General features: G+C 46.3%; 3 protein-coding genes across 9 annotated transcripts in view; all 3 read left to right on the top strand.

Annotated features, from left to right (window-relative positions):
- The window catches only part of rph3aa (rabphilin 3A homolog (mouse), a), a 28,071-nt gene extending 24,200 nt beyond the window's left edge, over positions 1–3,871 (top strand). For all 5 annotated transcript variants that reach the window (XM_049020024.1, XM_049020021.1, XM_049020023.1 and 2 more), the window contains 6 exons: positions 414–540; positions 861–914; positions 1,161–1,312; positions 1,477–1,558; positions 1,768–1,864; positions 1,964–3,871. In XM_049020024.1, coding sequence (XP_048875981.1) covers positions 414–540; positions 861–914; positions 1,161–1,312; positions 1,477–1,558; positions 1,768–1,864; positions 1,964–2,094 — 643 coding nt within the window. In that variant the 3' untranslated portion in view covers positions 2,095–3,871. The remainder of the gene's footprint in view (positions 1–413; positions 541–860; positions 915–1,160; positions 1,313–1,476; positions 1,559–1,767; positions 1,865–1,963) is intronic.
- A 1,065-nt stretch (positions 3,872–4,936) lies between these two features.
- Positions 4,937–10,914, top strand: pla2g3 (phospholipase A2 group III). Of its 2 annotated transcripts, none has more exons than XM_049021055.1 (7): positions 4,937–5,840; positions 5,949–6,081; positions 6,891–7,025; positions 7,641–8,098; positions 8,547–8,673; positions 8,930–9,049; positions 9,713–10,914. In XM_049021055.1, exons 1-7 carry the CDS (start codon positions 5,327–5,329, stop codon positions 9,915–9,917), a joined length of 1,692 nt encoding a protein of 563 aa, XP_048877012.1. In that variant the 5' UTR covers positions 4,937–5,326; the 3' UTR covers positions 9,918–10,914. The 2 variants fall into 2 exon arrangements, with proteins under 2 accessions (XP_048877012.1, XP_048877011.1); XM_049021054.1 differs by having other exon boundaries at positions 4,949–5,840; positions 7,638–8,098.
- Positions 10,915–12,316: 1,402 nt separating this feature from the next.
- The window catches only part of ttc28 (tetratricopeptide repeat domain 28), a 117,808-nt gene continuing 113,292 nt past the window's right edge, over positions 12,317–16,832 (top strand). For both annotated transcript variants that reach the window (XM_049020765.1, XM_049020764.1), the window contains exon 1: positions 12,317–12,535. In XM_049020765.1, the coding sequence (XP_048876722.1) occupies positions 12,506–12,535 (30 nt within the window). In that variant the 5' untranslated portion in view covers positions 12,317–12,505. The remainder of the gene's footprint in view (positions 12,536–16,832) is intronic.

Here is a 16,832-nt window from a genome sequence, read left to right as displayed (position 1 = left end):
CACATCATACTTACAGACCGACTGCCATAGACCCTATTATTTAAAAATACGGATTTAATTAATACAATGGTTCATAATAACAAACGCACGCATATACTTTGTGAAGTTTATGAAAATATCGTGCAGCTTCAGCGGTTTGCCAGCTCAAGGTACAGTACCGTACTATACATAGTTAGATTTGTTATTACTGTATAATAAGAATGTTCTGCTTTCTGACTTACTAACAAAGACAGACTTTTGTCTGATCATAACCTTGACCTGTTTTCATTATCTATTTTATATTCATTTTATTCTTACTCATTGTTATTATTAAAATGAAATATATTAAATATTCCATTTAAATAGCCCACCAGCGAGGGGGGCGCACAAACAAAACATGTGAAACGTGTCTGCTTGTGAATACTGTGGGGCAGGCTGTCTGTGTGCGATGAAGACAAGTTCGGCCATAATGAGTTCATCGGGGAGACACGTGTGCCCCTAAAGAAGCTGAAGGCGAATCAGAGGAGGAGCTTCAATGTGTGCCTAGAGAGGGTGGTCCCGGTGAGCCCCTATTCCTGCTGTTACACCAGTGCACATGGAAAGTGAAACAGCAAGTCTTTGCCTTCATAATTACAATTTTATATTGGAACATTACAGTAGGCGCAGTCCGTTTGATTGTGGGTGTGACACTTCAGCATAGTTTCTCTGCTTTAAGCAGGACGTTTTTTTTTCTGGTTCAGTTGGCTGGTCCAGTTCAGGTACTGGAGCGTATGACTCACTTTGTTGCGATGACTCATAATGCATAAGAAAGATTTGATTGGCTTTATGGACTGACGCGAACCCACTTTTTCACGACGACCACGACTCCGCCCCTGCCACAGCTGAGACGGGCAGGGACAGCTGGTTCAGCGCGTGGCATGGCACTATATGAAGAGGTAAGGCAGCCTTCCCAGTATACCTGCACCTCCAGTCTTCCCACATGTTTAAGCTGCTTCTCCTAAGGTGTGTCTCTACAGCTCGCCCTTGGGTTTAACGTGCACCGTCTGTGCAATACGGGTTTGAGTTTTAGCCACATCCAATGCGTTCTTCTCTTTGGCTGCTTTGACCTGTTGACACGCCAAGGTCGGTCACAGCACTCTGATGCACACATGCTTGTGGTTCTGCCCCATGTTGGGTCTTAGGTGAAGGAGACAGGAGAAGCAGAGGAGAGGGGGCGCATCCTGGTCTCTCTCATGTACAACAGCCAGCAGAGCCGGCTCTTCGTGGGCATAGTCCGATGTGTCCACTTGGCTGCCATGGATTCCAATGGCTACTCTGACCCTTTCGTCAAAATGTAGGCCACCATTAGTGGGCGTATGGCCCTGTGAAGTGACATCACTCAGACGCCACATGTTTGCTGTAACTTTTAAGTTTCCTCAGTCGAGATTCAGCACTATGCCGACCTCTACCCTTTGATCGTTCATTGATATAAAACTTTGTTTGCTTCTTGTGCAACAGCTGTCTGAAACCAGACATGGGCAAGAAGGCAAAGCACAAGACGCAGGTGAAGAAGAAGACCCTGAATCCAGAGTTTAACGAGGTGAGTCTGGACTTTGTGGGGAGACCAGAGGATGGAATCGGAAGGGACTAGACGGGATCACTGTTTGGCCCACGGTGTACATCGCACCGTGTCTGTCAAGTACAACAGTGGTGCCATGAATCGAAGAGAATCACCAGCAGTTTTCTATGAGTTCTTGCTGAACGAGATGCCGATGGATGTGTTTGTCACAGTTTGGTGTTGTGTGGCAGGAATTCGGCTATGAGGTTAAGCATAGTGAACTCGCCAAAAAGACCCTGGACGTCTCTGTGTGGGATTACGACCTTGGGAAATCCAATGATTACATTGGTGAGACTGGACGCCTTGAGTCAGGTGACCCATTTTATCTGACAATTCAGCACTAACCAGATCCACAATCTTTCACGGATTCTGCACTGTCCTCCACAGGAAGCTGCCAGCTGGGCATCACGACCAAAGGGGAACGTCTGAAACATTGGTATGAATGCTTGAAGAACAAGGACCAGAAAATCGAGCGCTGGCACGCTCTGCTCAACGAGAACCACGTCTCCAGTGACTAGGATGCACCCTGCCACCTTCCTCCTGCACATTGTCCACTAATGTATATTCCTCTGGGTCTTTGTCTTCCAAAGCCGTTCACTAGCTGTTATCTCTCCACCCGCCTCATCTCACAGCCATCTTATCTCCGGGCTCAGGCACCCAAACTGCCTTCACCCCACCATTAATATGCCTGCTCAAGTGAACAATCCGTCTATTAGTCTATAATAAATAGATCCTAAAGCTTTATCTCTTGTTACAGGCAGGATTCTCTATGTAGCCTTCAACCTCCAACCTAGAAAGTCTGCAGGTTAACTTATCTCTCAAAACATTGATTTTTCAAGCTTGTAAATTCTTATGAAAACCTAAATTGAATGATATAATGTCATGAAACAGATTTACTTTTTTAAGCAATAGTTTTAAGGACATATATCCTTCTACTGGATAAGAGGGTGGATGGATGGATGGATGGACGCATGCACTGTACATATGTATGTATGTTTTGGTGTACAGCAAAGACTCAGTTTGTTTTGATGCCCGTTTCTTATGGTATTGATCAAACTGGGCCTTTACATAGCATGCTGCCTTGGGGGAAAATTCTTCCTTCCAACGTGTCTGAGCTGCGTGTCAGGCCGCATTGTTAAATGGCATCATCAGTGTAGCTTTTTTCCCGCTCTCAGGAGTAAAAGTCACAGCCTCTCTCCCCTCCAGCGATTACTCTTCGCTGAGCCGCACACTGTCAGTTCACCTCAGCAAGAGTCTCAAACAACTGCCAGAGGCTTAGAGATGGCAGGTAGGAATGTGCACATGGGCCGCAGCTCTGGCTTAGTTATATATCAGCTACTTGGAGAATAAAAGTGTGTCTCTGGATGAAGAAAGGTGAATGTCTTCCACAGCACTCCGACGGCTTGGTCCAAATACTGCTCTGGACAGATGCTTCATACATAAGTCACATGCAGACACATTCAGCAGGAGGTTGGCATACTCAATCAGGGACCAGTCTTTGATCCCCCCGCTGATCGTTGCCATCTCCTAATATAATATAGTGCAACTTAAAGTTCAAGAGAATGGTCAGTGAATCCTTACTTTGGAGCACATACATACGTGTATAATTTACTGTCAATTTTATTTTAAAATGTTTCCACCAAATACTAATATTTTTACGGGTTTGTGTTTGGCTTGATGTGAATTGGCGGTAGATTGTTTCGCTGTAGTAAATTTCAACGCTGTTATTTCGGTTATCACAGTTTGTTGGGCTGTCGGATCTATGTGTCTGTAGTAAGTATAATGCGTATCTGTGAACAAACGTATTGCAAGGGGTACGACGCCAAATGGTCCGTCATGTGTCACACTACGCGCGTAACTCCTAGTTCGCAATGGCTGTAACTTCTGTTTACTACGCTTCGCATGATGAACCCTACAGTGGTGCTGACTGGGATTTTGTTTCCGTCTTGCGAAATTCGTGTAGATAACCTGGATTTTTCCTGTAAATAGACTGCTTTTAATTATTATTTAATTTTGCTGTGGTAACGTTTGCAAATGGGAATAAATAGTTGAAACAACATGATCCATCTTTACTGGTCAGAAATAGAATCCCAGAAGAAGAAAAAATCATCCTGAAAATACGAAACTACAAATGGTAACAACAACCCCTTTATGGCTCTTAGTGAATGTGTATTATATGGGAGACCTCTATAGTTAATGTTTAATGTAATGCAATATTAAAGATTGTCTAATTCCATACATGCATGTACGGGATTCTGTGCCTGGCGTATTTTCAATAAACTGCACGTGACGATTTCCCTCTTTGTTACAAACTAATAAATTAACTCGGTGGGAAAATGAGCTTGGGAACTTGTTTTCGTGTCTAATGCCTAGATATAGCCCAATATCCATGATAAATTGTCATTTAAAGAATCATTTTAATTACTGTAAGCGGTCATTTGAAGTTTTACATGTATTATATCGAATGTGAAGATGATCGGACTTCTTAAAAAGGACCAAGACTTCATGTTTTAAGCTGCCCACGTGACTCTTGTGCAGCGCAAGTGACATGGCAGGAACCTTTGAGATCCTCACGCCATTGGCACAACAGTCCCTTCGAGCAGACACGCCACAAGCTGCAGGATGAACTTTGTATCTTTTAGTTAAAAACACAAGTTTTCACCTCCGTTCAATTCGCTCACTTACGTAGCTGTCAGTGAAATGGAAACCTGAACTTGAACTGAACTACTCAATATGTCACGTTTTTGCAGAAATATCGTAAAGGCACCGTAAATTACGGGATGGAAGTCGTTTAAAATTATATATAGCCTAGCAGCATTAATCAAAATAATTAAAATTCCAGCTAGAAAATTAAATTTAATTATTCACAGAGTTTATAAACACATCGGTCCAGTTGTTTATTTATTTATTTTTAATTTGCGGAGCGCCAAAAATCGAATAACTAGTTCCTCCTGTAATTTGACACTGTCTTCTTGTAAAATTCTTATGAAACATCATCATACCCAGTAATATTGATAAGAGACGTGGTGCTTATCGTTTAGTAACGCATCAGCAATAAAGTGCAACAGATTTCCAACTACCTGAAAGACCTGTAACTGACTACCTGTGTGTTATACTACAACGCTTATCTTTTTACGATGGATATAGATCAGTTCACAGAGAGATAGAGGTGTGCTTTGTTTATGGCTCCAAACGTTATGCTATAGGCTATGAAACAGCACTCTCCTCTCCACTGGGGAAAGGGTGTGTCGCTGTGTGCGGACTCTCCTCCAATAGCGAGGAGAGGAGCGCTGCGGATCTGAGGGAAGAACATCACCTCATACTGAGAATGGGTGGCGATTGACTCGCCCAGCATCCGCTTACCCAAATCACAGGTCGGACCTCCCAGCTCTTTCTTGTTCAAATTATCCCAGCTGAACTTGATACTGGCCCCGATGCCTGGAAATCCCCTGCCTTAAAAGCAGATTCGTTTTTCGTCTGTCTCCAGAAGCCTACAGGGTGAATTTGGTTATACTTAATCTTCTCTTGTCTAGGTTTTGCAATTACGGGTTTCCTTAATGATAGTCGCACCACATTTATATGAATGAGTTGGAACCACATGCTGTTTTAATGTTAGTCATTAATTATCGATGTTTTTATTATTTACATTTACTTTAGATCTGTGAATTTTATATTACTCTGCATCTCTGCCAAGTTTAGCAGTTTTCTACTTGAAGGATTTCTGCATTCTCTAAACCGACTGGTGTCAAAATGCGGGAGGGGAACCACGTGCGTGTGTTCTTCTTTCTGGCCCTGGCCAGCTTTTCATTAGCGGACAACGTGCAGCTTTGGTCCGAAGGTGTCCTACACGGCGCTGGCTTCTGTTACTGGACAAGGGCATCGGCGTCCGGGCACATCTACCTCAGCTTCCTACAGACCCCTCTGTCTCTTCGGCTTTTTCACACCACGTGGACCGAGGATTTGCGACTTGTGGGCTGCGCGGTGACCGACCAGCCGAAAGTAACGCAGGACTATCTGTCTCTGTGTTTGGGAGAACCCACGGGTGGTTTCTCGCATGTTCCGGACCTACGTCTAAACGTCAGTAGTGTCTTCGCACCGGACAGCCCGTGTGTAACCCAGCACGAAGCCGACCTGCGAGCATCTGGTCGGGAAAGACGGGACTTGTTTGATGACGCATCGCTCCGGCGGCAGAAGCGGTCTTGGATATTTCCTGGCACGTTGTGGTGCGGCATGGGGAATAAAGCGAACAACTATGAAGACTTGGGTATGTAATGAAAATGTGTGGTTCATATTGGTTTTGAAGTCTTTGACATGCTGTGGTGGTGACTCTTCGGCCTGACTGCTGATTGCTTCCCCCCTGCACCTGCTGCAGGTGTGTTTGAACGGACGGACAGATGCTGCAGGGAGCACGATCAGTGCCAGCACACTATCTCCTCTTTCACGACCGGCTATGGCCTCTTCAACTCGAACTTCTACACCATCTCGCACTGCGAATGTGACCGCAGGTGAACTTTTTTTTTTCTTTCTGGTGTAGATATGGAAGAATGCTGTGTGTGTGTGTGGGTGGCGCTGGAGGGAGGAGGGGGGGGGGGTCCCCCCACTAGTCATGCGAGTGCATGATTGTTCTGTCGCGTCCTTTAATCCCAGCGCTATTTCATTCATTTTTGTTCGTTGCGTTCTCGAGTAACCTTGATTGCGATGTTGATTGGATTGATTCACTATTTAAATCCCCATAACGCCGAAAATTGCGGACTCGTTTTCGTGTTTAATTCATTTTTTTTCAATGATTCTCAGTTCCTTGAGCAATCAGCGGCTTGATTTGAGTCGGTATTGATTTTTGAATTTTGTTTCGCAATTGCTAAGATAATGAGAACACGCAATTTCAGCCGCATCTCATTCTCTTATCAATTGGATCACCCACTGGAGAAACCCAGATCAGCCTGCAGTATTTGTTTGTCTGAACTGAAAAATTAAAGTCTGATTACAAGTTGGATTTAAAATGTGAAACGATTACTTTCGGTCTTCACTGCATCGCCTGTCGTCAACTGTGCTTGGACTTTAGTTTTAGTAAAGCACATTTTTGATTTAACTAAGTGCCAAATCTTGATCATTAAGATTTTGACTAGAGGAAAAAAATATCAATATTTATACTGCTGAATGCTTATTGGTGTAACATAATTCAGTCCTTTTAACTGCAGGACTCCTTTTGTAGGTTGCAGGGGAATTTTGTAAACAGTTCATCCCCTGTGGAGCCAATGTTGAGGAATAGACAGGTTCTGACCATTATTTAATTATTTTGTATCTGCCATTTCAGATTCCACCAGTGTCTTCTGGAAGTGAACAATACCATCTCCAACATGGTGGGCTACACCTTCTTCAGCGCCTTGAAGGTTCCTTGCTTTGTGCTTAAGCAACGAGTGCAGTGCGTACAGATGAACTGGTGGGGCATGTAAGTCCAGTTTCCGTGTGCGTGGAAATCGAAATCGCAAGTGCCCGAGTTATGATTGATGGGCTGCTCCACTTGACTGGAAAGACGAATGAGAGGAGGCCCGAACTATGGGGAGATTCTATCACGACCAATGCTGAAGCAGCAGGTGGGGGGGTGAGGGCCCGGCAGCTGTGGAAGTCGGCCGTATTTCGTGCCTGCACGGACTTGCCACTTTTCTCACGCCCCACTGGGAAACTCGCTGTACCTCGATCCAGGTTTCCTGTGAAGCAAGTACCTTGCCGCATGGGGGGGGGGGGGGTGCAGGAGCAAGAGGTTCAGGTGGGTGTGGTGTCCTGCACTGCGTGCCCAGGCAGATCTCGCGGCGTTGGCTGGGAACCTGCTTTTCAGTGCTGGCTTAGATGCGGCGTCTCCGAGCTGAAGAAGTGCTTCCTATCTTAAAGAAGGGAGGCTTCCATTTCCAGGTGTCAGGGGATGTATTGATTTTTTTGAAATGCTGTGTCTTGACAGGCATACTGAAAGACACCCCCCCCCCCCCAGCAGGATTTGGGTGTGATGCAAAGAGGCCTTGGCTCAGCTGTATGCTACAGATTGGTTTTTCTCTCCCCATTCCAGCAGGTGTAACACGACCCTGGTGACTCTGGCGATGCTTAGAAATGCTACCAAGTACAACTCCACTCACCCCGTCCTGGAAACCGAGTCCCATCTTCCCGCGGAAATTCCTGGTAACCAAAGCACACCGGAAGTCCCGGAGACGATGACGACCCTACCAAGTGTGACTGGCCCCGTGGGATTCGGTGCTCCAAGCAGTGGGCATCTTCCCAGATCACACATGCCCTGCCGAGCCCAGCTCCACCAGCCTGAGAGAGGGACTGAGCTCCAGCCAAAACCATGCACAGAATCTGCGTCCATCTCTATGATGCCAAGGACTTCCCTTACCCCCACTGGGGCTCCCCACCCAACAAACTGGGACTGGTCCAATGACCTGGAGAACACCCTGCTGGCTGTGCCTACTGTGGCCCCAAGCATGAACCCCAGTAGTCAACTCCTGCCTGTGTTGGGCACCCAGCAAAGAGGTGTGTGTGTGTGCGCGCTGCCTGGAGAAGGTGACTTATTAGGCACAAAACCTGAAAAATCCAAGATTGTTTCTTGTGTCCCATATAAATCACCCTACATCCCAAATGCCTGAAGAAATGAGCTTCTATCTGTTGTCCTTAATTCCTACGCTCTGGTGTAGATATTCTATGCGTCAGCGGCTCATCAGGATGAAGTATTGAAGGTCGCAGGGGAGCTGAAATGTACCTGCGCTCGCATTAAATTACCTCCTCCTAGCTTGTAAATTATTCCTCCACAAGTTGGTCTTCTGAATAGTTTCGTATAACGCCAAATGATGGCATTTTGAAGGATTATATTGTGGCAGGTGGCCACATCCTTTGGGATTATGTACCATCCTTGCGCTTTATTAATAGATGGTACCCCAGATGCGGAATGTCAATTACCCTCTTTTTCCATCCCCCGTCGCAGATAAGCAGCTCTGCCTCTGTTACAAGCACCTCGATGAGTGTGTGTACAAGATTCCCCCAGGGGTAGAGAGATTTGGCCTGTGGAATCCGGGGCCCAGGACCATGTACCACTGCTCCTGCACTAGGAGGTGAGGCCAGCACGTTTCCATGGCGCATGTGATTATGGGTGTAAATTTTCGAGGGGGGGGACATGGAGTTGTAGCCCCCCCCCCCAATCATGTTTCTCCTGTAGTGGGTGGAGACCTCAACCCCTCCTAATATTCCAGCCAAAGTTGCGCTCTTGCCAGTGATTGGTTTTTATTTTTTTTTTTTTGAGCTGTCATATGCCGGAGTGAATGTGGATGTCGTCCCATTCCCTGTGTGTTTTTAAAACCCTCCCTCCAGCTTAGCCCGGACGCTCCGGCAGAAGCAGGAGCCCAATGCGGTGCAGTCCCTGCTGCTCACCTTCATCTCTCTGTCCTGCTTCAGAATGCAGCATGCCAAGGACTGCTCCACAGGGGCAAGGTCAGTGGAGGGTCGTGGCACCGTCGAAAAAGGGGTCGCAGGGAAGATGTTTGTCCGTCCCTCACTCTTAAGATCCACCGTCCAAAATTGATTTGACAGGAAGGTTGTTGTCACACCCCCAGACATCATCATGAAGCCCCAACTATGCCTTTTTAAAGAGCAATAGGGCATGATAGAGCATCATGTACAGTATATGTATATGTACATATATACAGTAGCGATGTTCTCTAGAGCAGCGTTTCTCAAACTTGTACGTCCTGGGGACCAGTCATGTCAGGCTTTGGGGATACAGGGTCTGGCATAAACAACCATTCCCCCCCCCCCCCCCCCCCAATCCCGTGGATGCGTATCTACATGGATAGTATTACATCAGTTCGGGTATTATAATATCTATAGTAACTGAATTTTGATTGGTGCCGAAGTGATGCTTCGCAGACCGGCCGGAACCCTCTCATGGACCGGCACCGGTCCACAGCCCATAGTTTGAGAAACGCTACTCTAAAGGATGAAAATAAATTTCTCAATTTAGGGATGATATGGCCAGTGCTCTTAACTGGAGCACTCGAGTGGCTGTAAGCTGTCACCTGCTTGCATGCTGGCCAAACTGGGATGTGTGTGTTCATGTGAGACCATGAGGAGGTAAAGGTATTTGTGGTACCACAGGTGTTCCGCCTACTTTTCCGAAGCCCCTCCCATCATGCGTGCTCTGAGGCGGAAGGGTCAGTCCATGGCCCAAAGATTCCTGGAAGTACCCAGCACCAAAGTGAAGAGGCCGGTGAAGAGACATACGCCTGTCAGACTGTATCAGAGGTGCCTGACCCTAGTCAGGTCCAAGCCACCTAGTGTTGGCTCCTGGGGTCCTGTTTGACCCCCCGGAATAACAGCTTGGGGTCTTGGAGTACTTCGCCGCACCCTGACATGGTCTTTTCTGAAGCAGGTATTGAAAAGTGGTTATGTAGTGGATGTTCACCAGAAGGTTGCAAGTGTGAATCCTGGGATGGGTGCTGCTGTTTGAATTGCTTTAGCAATATCTACCCCTAAAGAATTACAACTAATAGTTTTAACATTGTCTGTGGTTTTGGATATAAAGCACTCTAGAGGAAAAAGCACTGTGTTCTTGTCAGCCCTAAAGCACAGCATAGCTGTGTTGGCTCTGCTCATGACCTTGTCAAACAGGTCATATGATCTAAACTAAAACTTTGTGGGTTTTTCCCCCCCTGTGCTCCAAGATGTATGTGGTTTTACATTTTGAACAATTTAAATTCTGGGTAAATAATGGGTGGCTCTTTCTGACAGAAGCCTCTAAAGATGTTTGTTGAAAAATTATGCAAGGTCAGTACGCCACAATGGGGAAAACAGACTTTGAATACTTAACTCCATTGTAAGCCTTTTATCTTGAAGAAACATCTCTTGAACATATCAGATCAAATTAAGTGTGTAAACATTTTTAAATGATCGGCAATAACCCTTGTATTTCATTTGCACCCTAAATAATCAGCATAAAAGATCAACGAGATTCGTGTTTCCCTCCGTTCTGCCCTAAATTGAGGCGGCAGTGACACCGTTTTGGCAGCAGAGGGCAACAATTAGTTCCCATAAATTTAGGGAAGCGGTTAGTCAATTACAGTGTTGTTGCTGTTTTGTTTAACCCAAGAGATTCGTAAAATAAACATTATGGCACAGGAAGGCGTGGGCATATTGGCGTCTTTCTACCGGTAGCGCTAAATGTCGTAGTGCAAGTGGACCAATCATATTTCTCTGTGCGTTTAATGCTGTTATGAATCTTTGACCTCGTATCTGCGTGCATGTGTATTTATATTGCTTGTTTGTACTTTGATAAATAATAAATATAATTTCCACTTGAATTTGTGCATTTTCTTCAAAGGCATTTCAAAGTCCAGTCGTTTAACATCGAATCGGAAATGAACCATATTAGCCTGTAAACCACTTTAACGAATCACTTTGAAGAACCAGTTACTATTGTAAATATGCATATTTCATATGCAAGCATTTTAATTTCCTTGAGTTTCGTTCCAGTTTAAGGCCGTTGAAAATTTTATATGCCTAAGGAAACACTTTCGCCGGTTTTTTTTGGTTTTTTTTTCCCTGCCTTAACTGATATTTAAACAGCAGCCCGTCGACTTTCGTCATTTCATTGTTCACATAATAACGCTGATTAGCGTATTCGAGTGGTTATTCTGGATGTTTTTAAAATGTGCCTTTGTATTGTAATTTTAAGCATACTAATTGTGTGCAGAATATTCGATGTGGCCACTAGGTCGCGCTACAGTAGCGTGTTTTGTGGTAACTCGGTTCATCGGAAGTGTTAGTTCGTCTGTAGTCACATAAACCGAATGTGCCTTGAAAAAAGGCGTCGTTGCACACCTGACTGCCATAAGCTACACCGACATCTGTGAAAATGGCTCAAGACCATTGTGCTGTTAGTTTCTAAATGCAACGGAGTTTCTAGACATCTAATCACCCGACACATTAGCTTGACCGTCGTTTTTACCTTTAAGATGAATCCTCTCGGTGCCATAAGTTAAATTGTAGCTTGCTTTATATGGAAACCGTTCCGTTTATATGAATTTTTAAATTTTTGTCGTACTCATTGATTTTTACTGGCCTCGTTTATTCACGACATAGAATTATTCCTAATCACAAGTAATCGTAGCAACGGGGCAGTGATTCAGTTCAATCAGCATCTTACCTTTTTTTTGCACCCACCCCCTACCACCACCCCTTTGTTGTGCAACAGTACAGCAGAAGTCTTAAAGCTGATTTATCCATTGTGGTTGTTTTCACGTCATTATCTTGCTCAGGAGGGCTGCGATTAATATTGCATCAAGTCCTTCAATAGGCTGCGGAAAGTTTCACATGGAAACTGTGAAAAGGTTCAAAGGGATACAAAAATACATTTGAACTAATTACGTATTTTCGTAGTATGCTTTGAGATGAATGGCTGGTGGAATTAATATTTCATTTTATATATATTCCAATAGTAATGCAAGTATAGAATATTAACATACTCTGTTTTCAGGAAAAAGTGTATATCTTTCACAAATACACACAGGGTCTACAATATATCCTCCTCCTTGCATCTGTAAGCCCATACTCAATAAACACGAAGTGTAAAGGTAATTTAACTCCCAACCCCCCCGCACCCCCCAATGCTGAGACGCGGCTGAAACTCGGGCTGACACTGCCATACTGCCACAGCCAACTTGCCGGGAGGGGGAAAAATCCGCTAGAGCAACCAGAAAAAGAAGCGGAAAAAGGAGGGGGGAGAGATTTGACAACATGGCGCACATTTTCTGGGAAAAGTTTTTCTAGGGCGCCGACAAAGCTGAGATGAAGCGCAGCTCGGCTTTTCGCAGGCGGGGGAGCCGGAGCAGAAGAGCGATTGCGGCCCGGACGATGCGATGGCATGAAAGCTGCTGAATATCAAAGCGCAGGATGGAGACGGGAAAATCTCGCAGCGAAAAGGTAAAGGGAGCCGGCCAGGGGAGCGCTGCCGATTCATCCCCAGGCGTGTTCAGCGCAAACATAATTATGCATTTTTCAAGGAAATATTTTTTTTTCGCGTACTGTTCGGCAGTAGGAAAAGATATGCCAACTTGCTCAATTAGTTATCTTTTTTTCTTTTAAAAATGTTTTAAACTATTTTGAGTAAACATACAGCTTCCTAATTGTCCTGTTTATTAAGGACTGTACGGGAGGCATCACGGGCAATTAGATAAGGACTCCATAAAATAACATTATTTCAGCGCCACTGCAGCTCCTACACAGAACTCGCGCTTAGATGACGATTTCCAACTAGGCACTTTTTGGATTTGAATTTTATTGATGTATTTGCAGAAAAAGAGCTGTAACTTTGTAACATGGAAGTCTAAAACATTGCTTGAATTATTTAAGCAATAAGGCGAAGATGGTGCGCGGTTTGGCACTGTATTTGCCTGCCAAGCCGCAGAGCAGGCCTGCTGGAGTCCGCTGTCCCCAGGGCGGTGAAGAAGGGCACCCAGCCCCGCATCACTCAAATCTCCCACAATAATGCAAATATTCTGCTGTGGTTTGGGGAAACTTCAGGGAGTTTTTCACCTGCGACATTGACGTCAGGACTCGCCAAAATATGTAGTACAGGAAAAACGGTATGGCTATAATTCATTAGGTCGCTGTGATCTTGGTTTAATGACATGAAAGCATACCGATGTTTTATTAACTTTTTTTTTTTTTAAACCAACGTAGACATGGCACGCACTTAGATGCATAGACATACTGATTCAGTTGTAGAAAACCATAGCCTAACATTTTGGGTTTTGGAAGGTTATGGAAGTGGTGGCCAATGCTCAGAGGTAGAGTAGATATTCCTGCTTATCGAGGAGGAGGGGGGGGTCCCAAGAGCTCCGCTGGTTGACTGCAGGAGCCACCACATTTGCCTTAAGTTAACAGGCAGAGAAGACTGTAAAACATGTTAGAAACTGGCTCCTGGGGGAAGCTATTTGCAGGCACCGGTGTTTGCCTGCCTATGATTGGCTGCGAGACTTCAGCTTAGTTTTGTCTAGTTAGTCATGGTCAGGGGCACCGTGAAGTGGGGGGACAATTCCAAGGGCCCCTGGGTGCCTGTGGCCCTAAACAATTTGTAACATAATCCAGTTGATCTAGGCTGGGGGCCCAATGTAACGTGCTCTCATGGGGCCCAAAATCGTTAGCGGCACCCCCTGCTGGTTACACTCCATTCCTGGTGCTCAGGGTCTTGACCATGTCGTAGCATGTTAGTAAATCTAATTAAATTCAGGAATGTAATAAGGTTTTGTGGCCCTTTGTACTTGCAGACCCCCCTCCACAGCCAATATCCCTGCATGCATTTAAAACATCTCGACCAGGCGACCAGTGCGATTCTGTGTGTGTGGAATGGCCAGCAGGTGGCAGAGTAATTAAGGATCCTTTGGTTAAGGATGGATATGCTTACCTAGTATTACTAGTCAAGCATCTAGTTGATGCTAGAGATAAAGAGATTTTGCTGGGTGGTAGGAGGGCGTGTCGGGCTGCATAGCTGAGCAGAGCGTCAGTGGTAGTGAGGTGACATGTTCTCTGTGGTCTCAAGCACTTTCCGGGATAAACGGGGAAATGCCGCAGGACGGAATGAGCCCCCTCCACTTCTGGAAGCCTGCGCCCCTGAAGTTCTCCTGCAAACCACTCCTGCAGCTGGTTTCTCGGCCCCTCCCAGAGGGATTTACTAATGGTGGTGTTGAAATTTGGGCTTCTCCAGGCCTCTACTTGTCAGTTTCGGAAGGGGCTCCAGGACGCAGAGAGAGGTTCCTCGGAGGGACCGCTGTTTCGGGAGCTTACCGTAGGCTGCCCCAGCATGCAGCTTCTGTGTGTCCAGCTGCTGTTGTGTTTCATTTAATGGCCCCATTTAATTTCTCTTAAATGGACACATGTGTAAACGGTACAGGCAAGGCTTAGCACAGGTTTTTTACCAAGTGCAAGAATGCGAGGGTAGATTCCGTCTGTTCTCCAGAAATGCCTCTGTAGGAGGGCAATGCGCAATAGTTGGCCATTTTGAGCAAAAGCAGGAGTTCCGCTTCCTGGATTGGCAGGAAGTGGAGCCTGTGAGAATGTGTTGACCAATCCGGTCACAGGAGCCCGGGCTGCTCTGAGCTTCTTCCACCTCGAGGAACGTGAGCTGGAAGGTTAAACATGCACCTCCCATTTTTTTTAGCCAACCTGGCGATTGTTTACGCTCACCCTGCCCTGGGGTCTGGTTACCATCTGACTAGACCAGGACTTAAGTGGCCAAACCTGAGCTGCCTGTAGCCAGCACGTCTCTCCCGGACCATCTGTAAACTGCTAAATGTGGTTTAATCCGTTTAGCTTCCATCAGGTGGTCGCTTAACACCCCGATCCTGCGAGTGAATAGGCATTTTCCCAGCAGAGCCGCGGCTCATGGCTGATGCATTCAGCTCGCGAGTTCTCTGGCCGACTTTGACGCGCCTGTGAGATTAGCGGTCGGGGGGGGGATGGGGGGAGTGTTGTGACAGGTGGGGGGGGCAGAGTGTTTAAGGGAGAGTTTTTGGAGACGGGGGTGTTTACAGACACGGTGGTAGCTGTGTAGCGCAGTAGTCTGTTCTGGGATGGTCACGGGGGGGGGGGGGGTCGCCTGGACGCAGCTGCTGGCTGTGTTTCTGAGCTTTGGCGGATTCTTTTTGAGAAACGCCAGCGCCGTGCCGTCTTGCTGGACAGAGGCGCGTCCGGCCCGCGGCCCTGCTATCGCGGATGAGATCATGGCTGGCCGCCTCTCACTGCACGTCCTGCCAGTGGCCCGTCATGGACGGTTCACCCTATTGTACGCCAATGTGGCAATATGTGTGCTTCCTTAGCATTATTTATACATTATTTATATATTTTTTTTCTTCCCATACTCTGTTGCAAATGTAGCTATAACCATTCTGGGGAAGATGTCGGGTGCAGAAGCGTCCAAGGCAGATACCCCTGTAGAATCTTCTAGCATCCCTTCCCTCACCTATGTTGATATGTATAGCCTACCTGTCATCTGACCCTGGATCAGTCATACTGGATTGAAGTGTCACGCATCGTGCCATATTTTATATCACCACCCAGGAAAGTGAATTATGAGCCCATGTAAATGTAAATTGTATTTGTAAAGCACATTTAAAGACCCAAAGTTTTCCAAAGTGCTGTACAAACTTGGCACAAACATAACATGAGCCATTGCAGGTTATGGGTCTTGCTCAAGGGCCCAGCGGAGTAGGGTTACTCCTAGAATTTAGGGGATTTGAACCAGCAACCTTCCAAATGCTGGCACAGATCCCTCGCCTCATAGCCACCACTCCGCCCACATACAACCAAGGAATACGATAATAACTGTCAATGATCAGCACTAAAAGCCAATCTATAAAAATGGCGTTTTAATCGTGATTAAAAAAAAAGAGACTGTAGGAGAGGATCTAATCTCCAGTGGAAGAGTATTCCAGAGTCATCTTTTCGCTCTTGTCGGGCTCGTGGGGCCGAAAGTAAAGGTTTGTTGGGTGACCTCAGCTGTCTGGGCCCACAATCATAGGCAAATAAATCAGTAACATAAGGGGGACATAACTCATTCAAGGCCGTAAAGACAATCTGTAAAGACAAGCAAAACTTTGAACTGGATCCTGCACTGGACTGGGATCCAGTGCAACGAGTGTTATGTGATCCCGTTATTTTAACACAGGTTAACCTGCCATGAAAATGAGCTTCAAGCAGATATTCTCACCCGGTAACATGACATGAACTTGTTGGGTATCCAGTATCGCTGCTAAGTGAGCCCCCTTCCCTTTCTGCAGGTGACTCAGACCAGCCCCCAAGTGTCCAATGGGCATTCAGCCTGGCCCTGTTGCCCGGTTTCAGCCAATCACATTTCAGAAGGTGGCCATCTCCAAGTTTTGGGTGTCAGTGTACCACATGGTCATCTGAACTGGGGTGATTGGAAGCAGGGCGGCCTGCCGCTGGGGGAGGGGCCTGCTTTAGCCCGGCTCTGTGCTCAGAACTCACTGTCCATTGGGTATATTCACACTCATTTGGATGGCTCTGGTGGGCAGTTGGAAGCAGGCCACCCCCACTGCGTCAAGCCCCCCCATCCCAGGTTTCAGGGGCCGCCTGCCTGTTTATCGGCTGTCTGAGGTATCCGTGGAGCCCCTGGCCGGAAATGCACTCCATCGACGATGTCACAACCTGAATGAAGCAGAGGGTCCTGGGGGGGGGGGGGCTTTGTGCTGACAGCCTCCCC

Source organism: Brienomyrus brachyistius, chromosome 7, assembly GCF_023856365.1.
Source record: "Brienomyrus brachyistius isolate T26 chromosome 7, BBRACH_0.4, whole genome shotgun sequence".
NCBI lineage: Eukaryota > Metazoa > Chordata > Actinopteri > Osteoglossiformes > Mormyridae > Brienomyrus > Brienomyrus brachyistius.
The sequence above is the reverse complement of the archived record's forward strand: the minus strand, read 5'-3'. Positions and strand labels throughout refer to the sequence as shown.

What these genes read in the sequence shown, in the direction of transcription:
- pla2g3 (XM_049021054.1), top strand. Translation starts at nt 5,327, where the DNA reads ATGCGGGAGGGGAACCACGTGCGTGTGTTCTTCTTTCTGGCCCTGGCC. An exon ending in CAGATGAACTGGTGGGGCAT is followed by an intron (nt 7,026 to 7,637) that starts GTAAGTCCAGTT and finishes TCCCCATTCCAG; the next exon opens with CAGGTGTAACACGACCCTGG. An exon ending in GACTGCTCCACAGGGGCAAG is followed by an intron (nt 9,050 to 9,712) that starts GTCAGTGGAGGG and finishes GTGGTACCACAG; the next exon opens with GTGTTCCGCCTACTTTTCCG.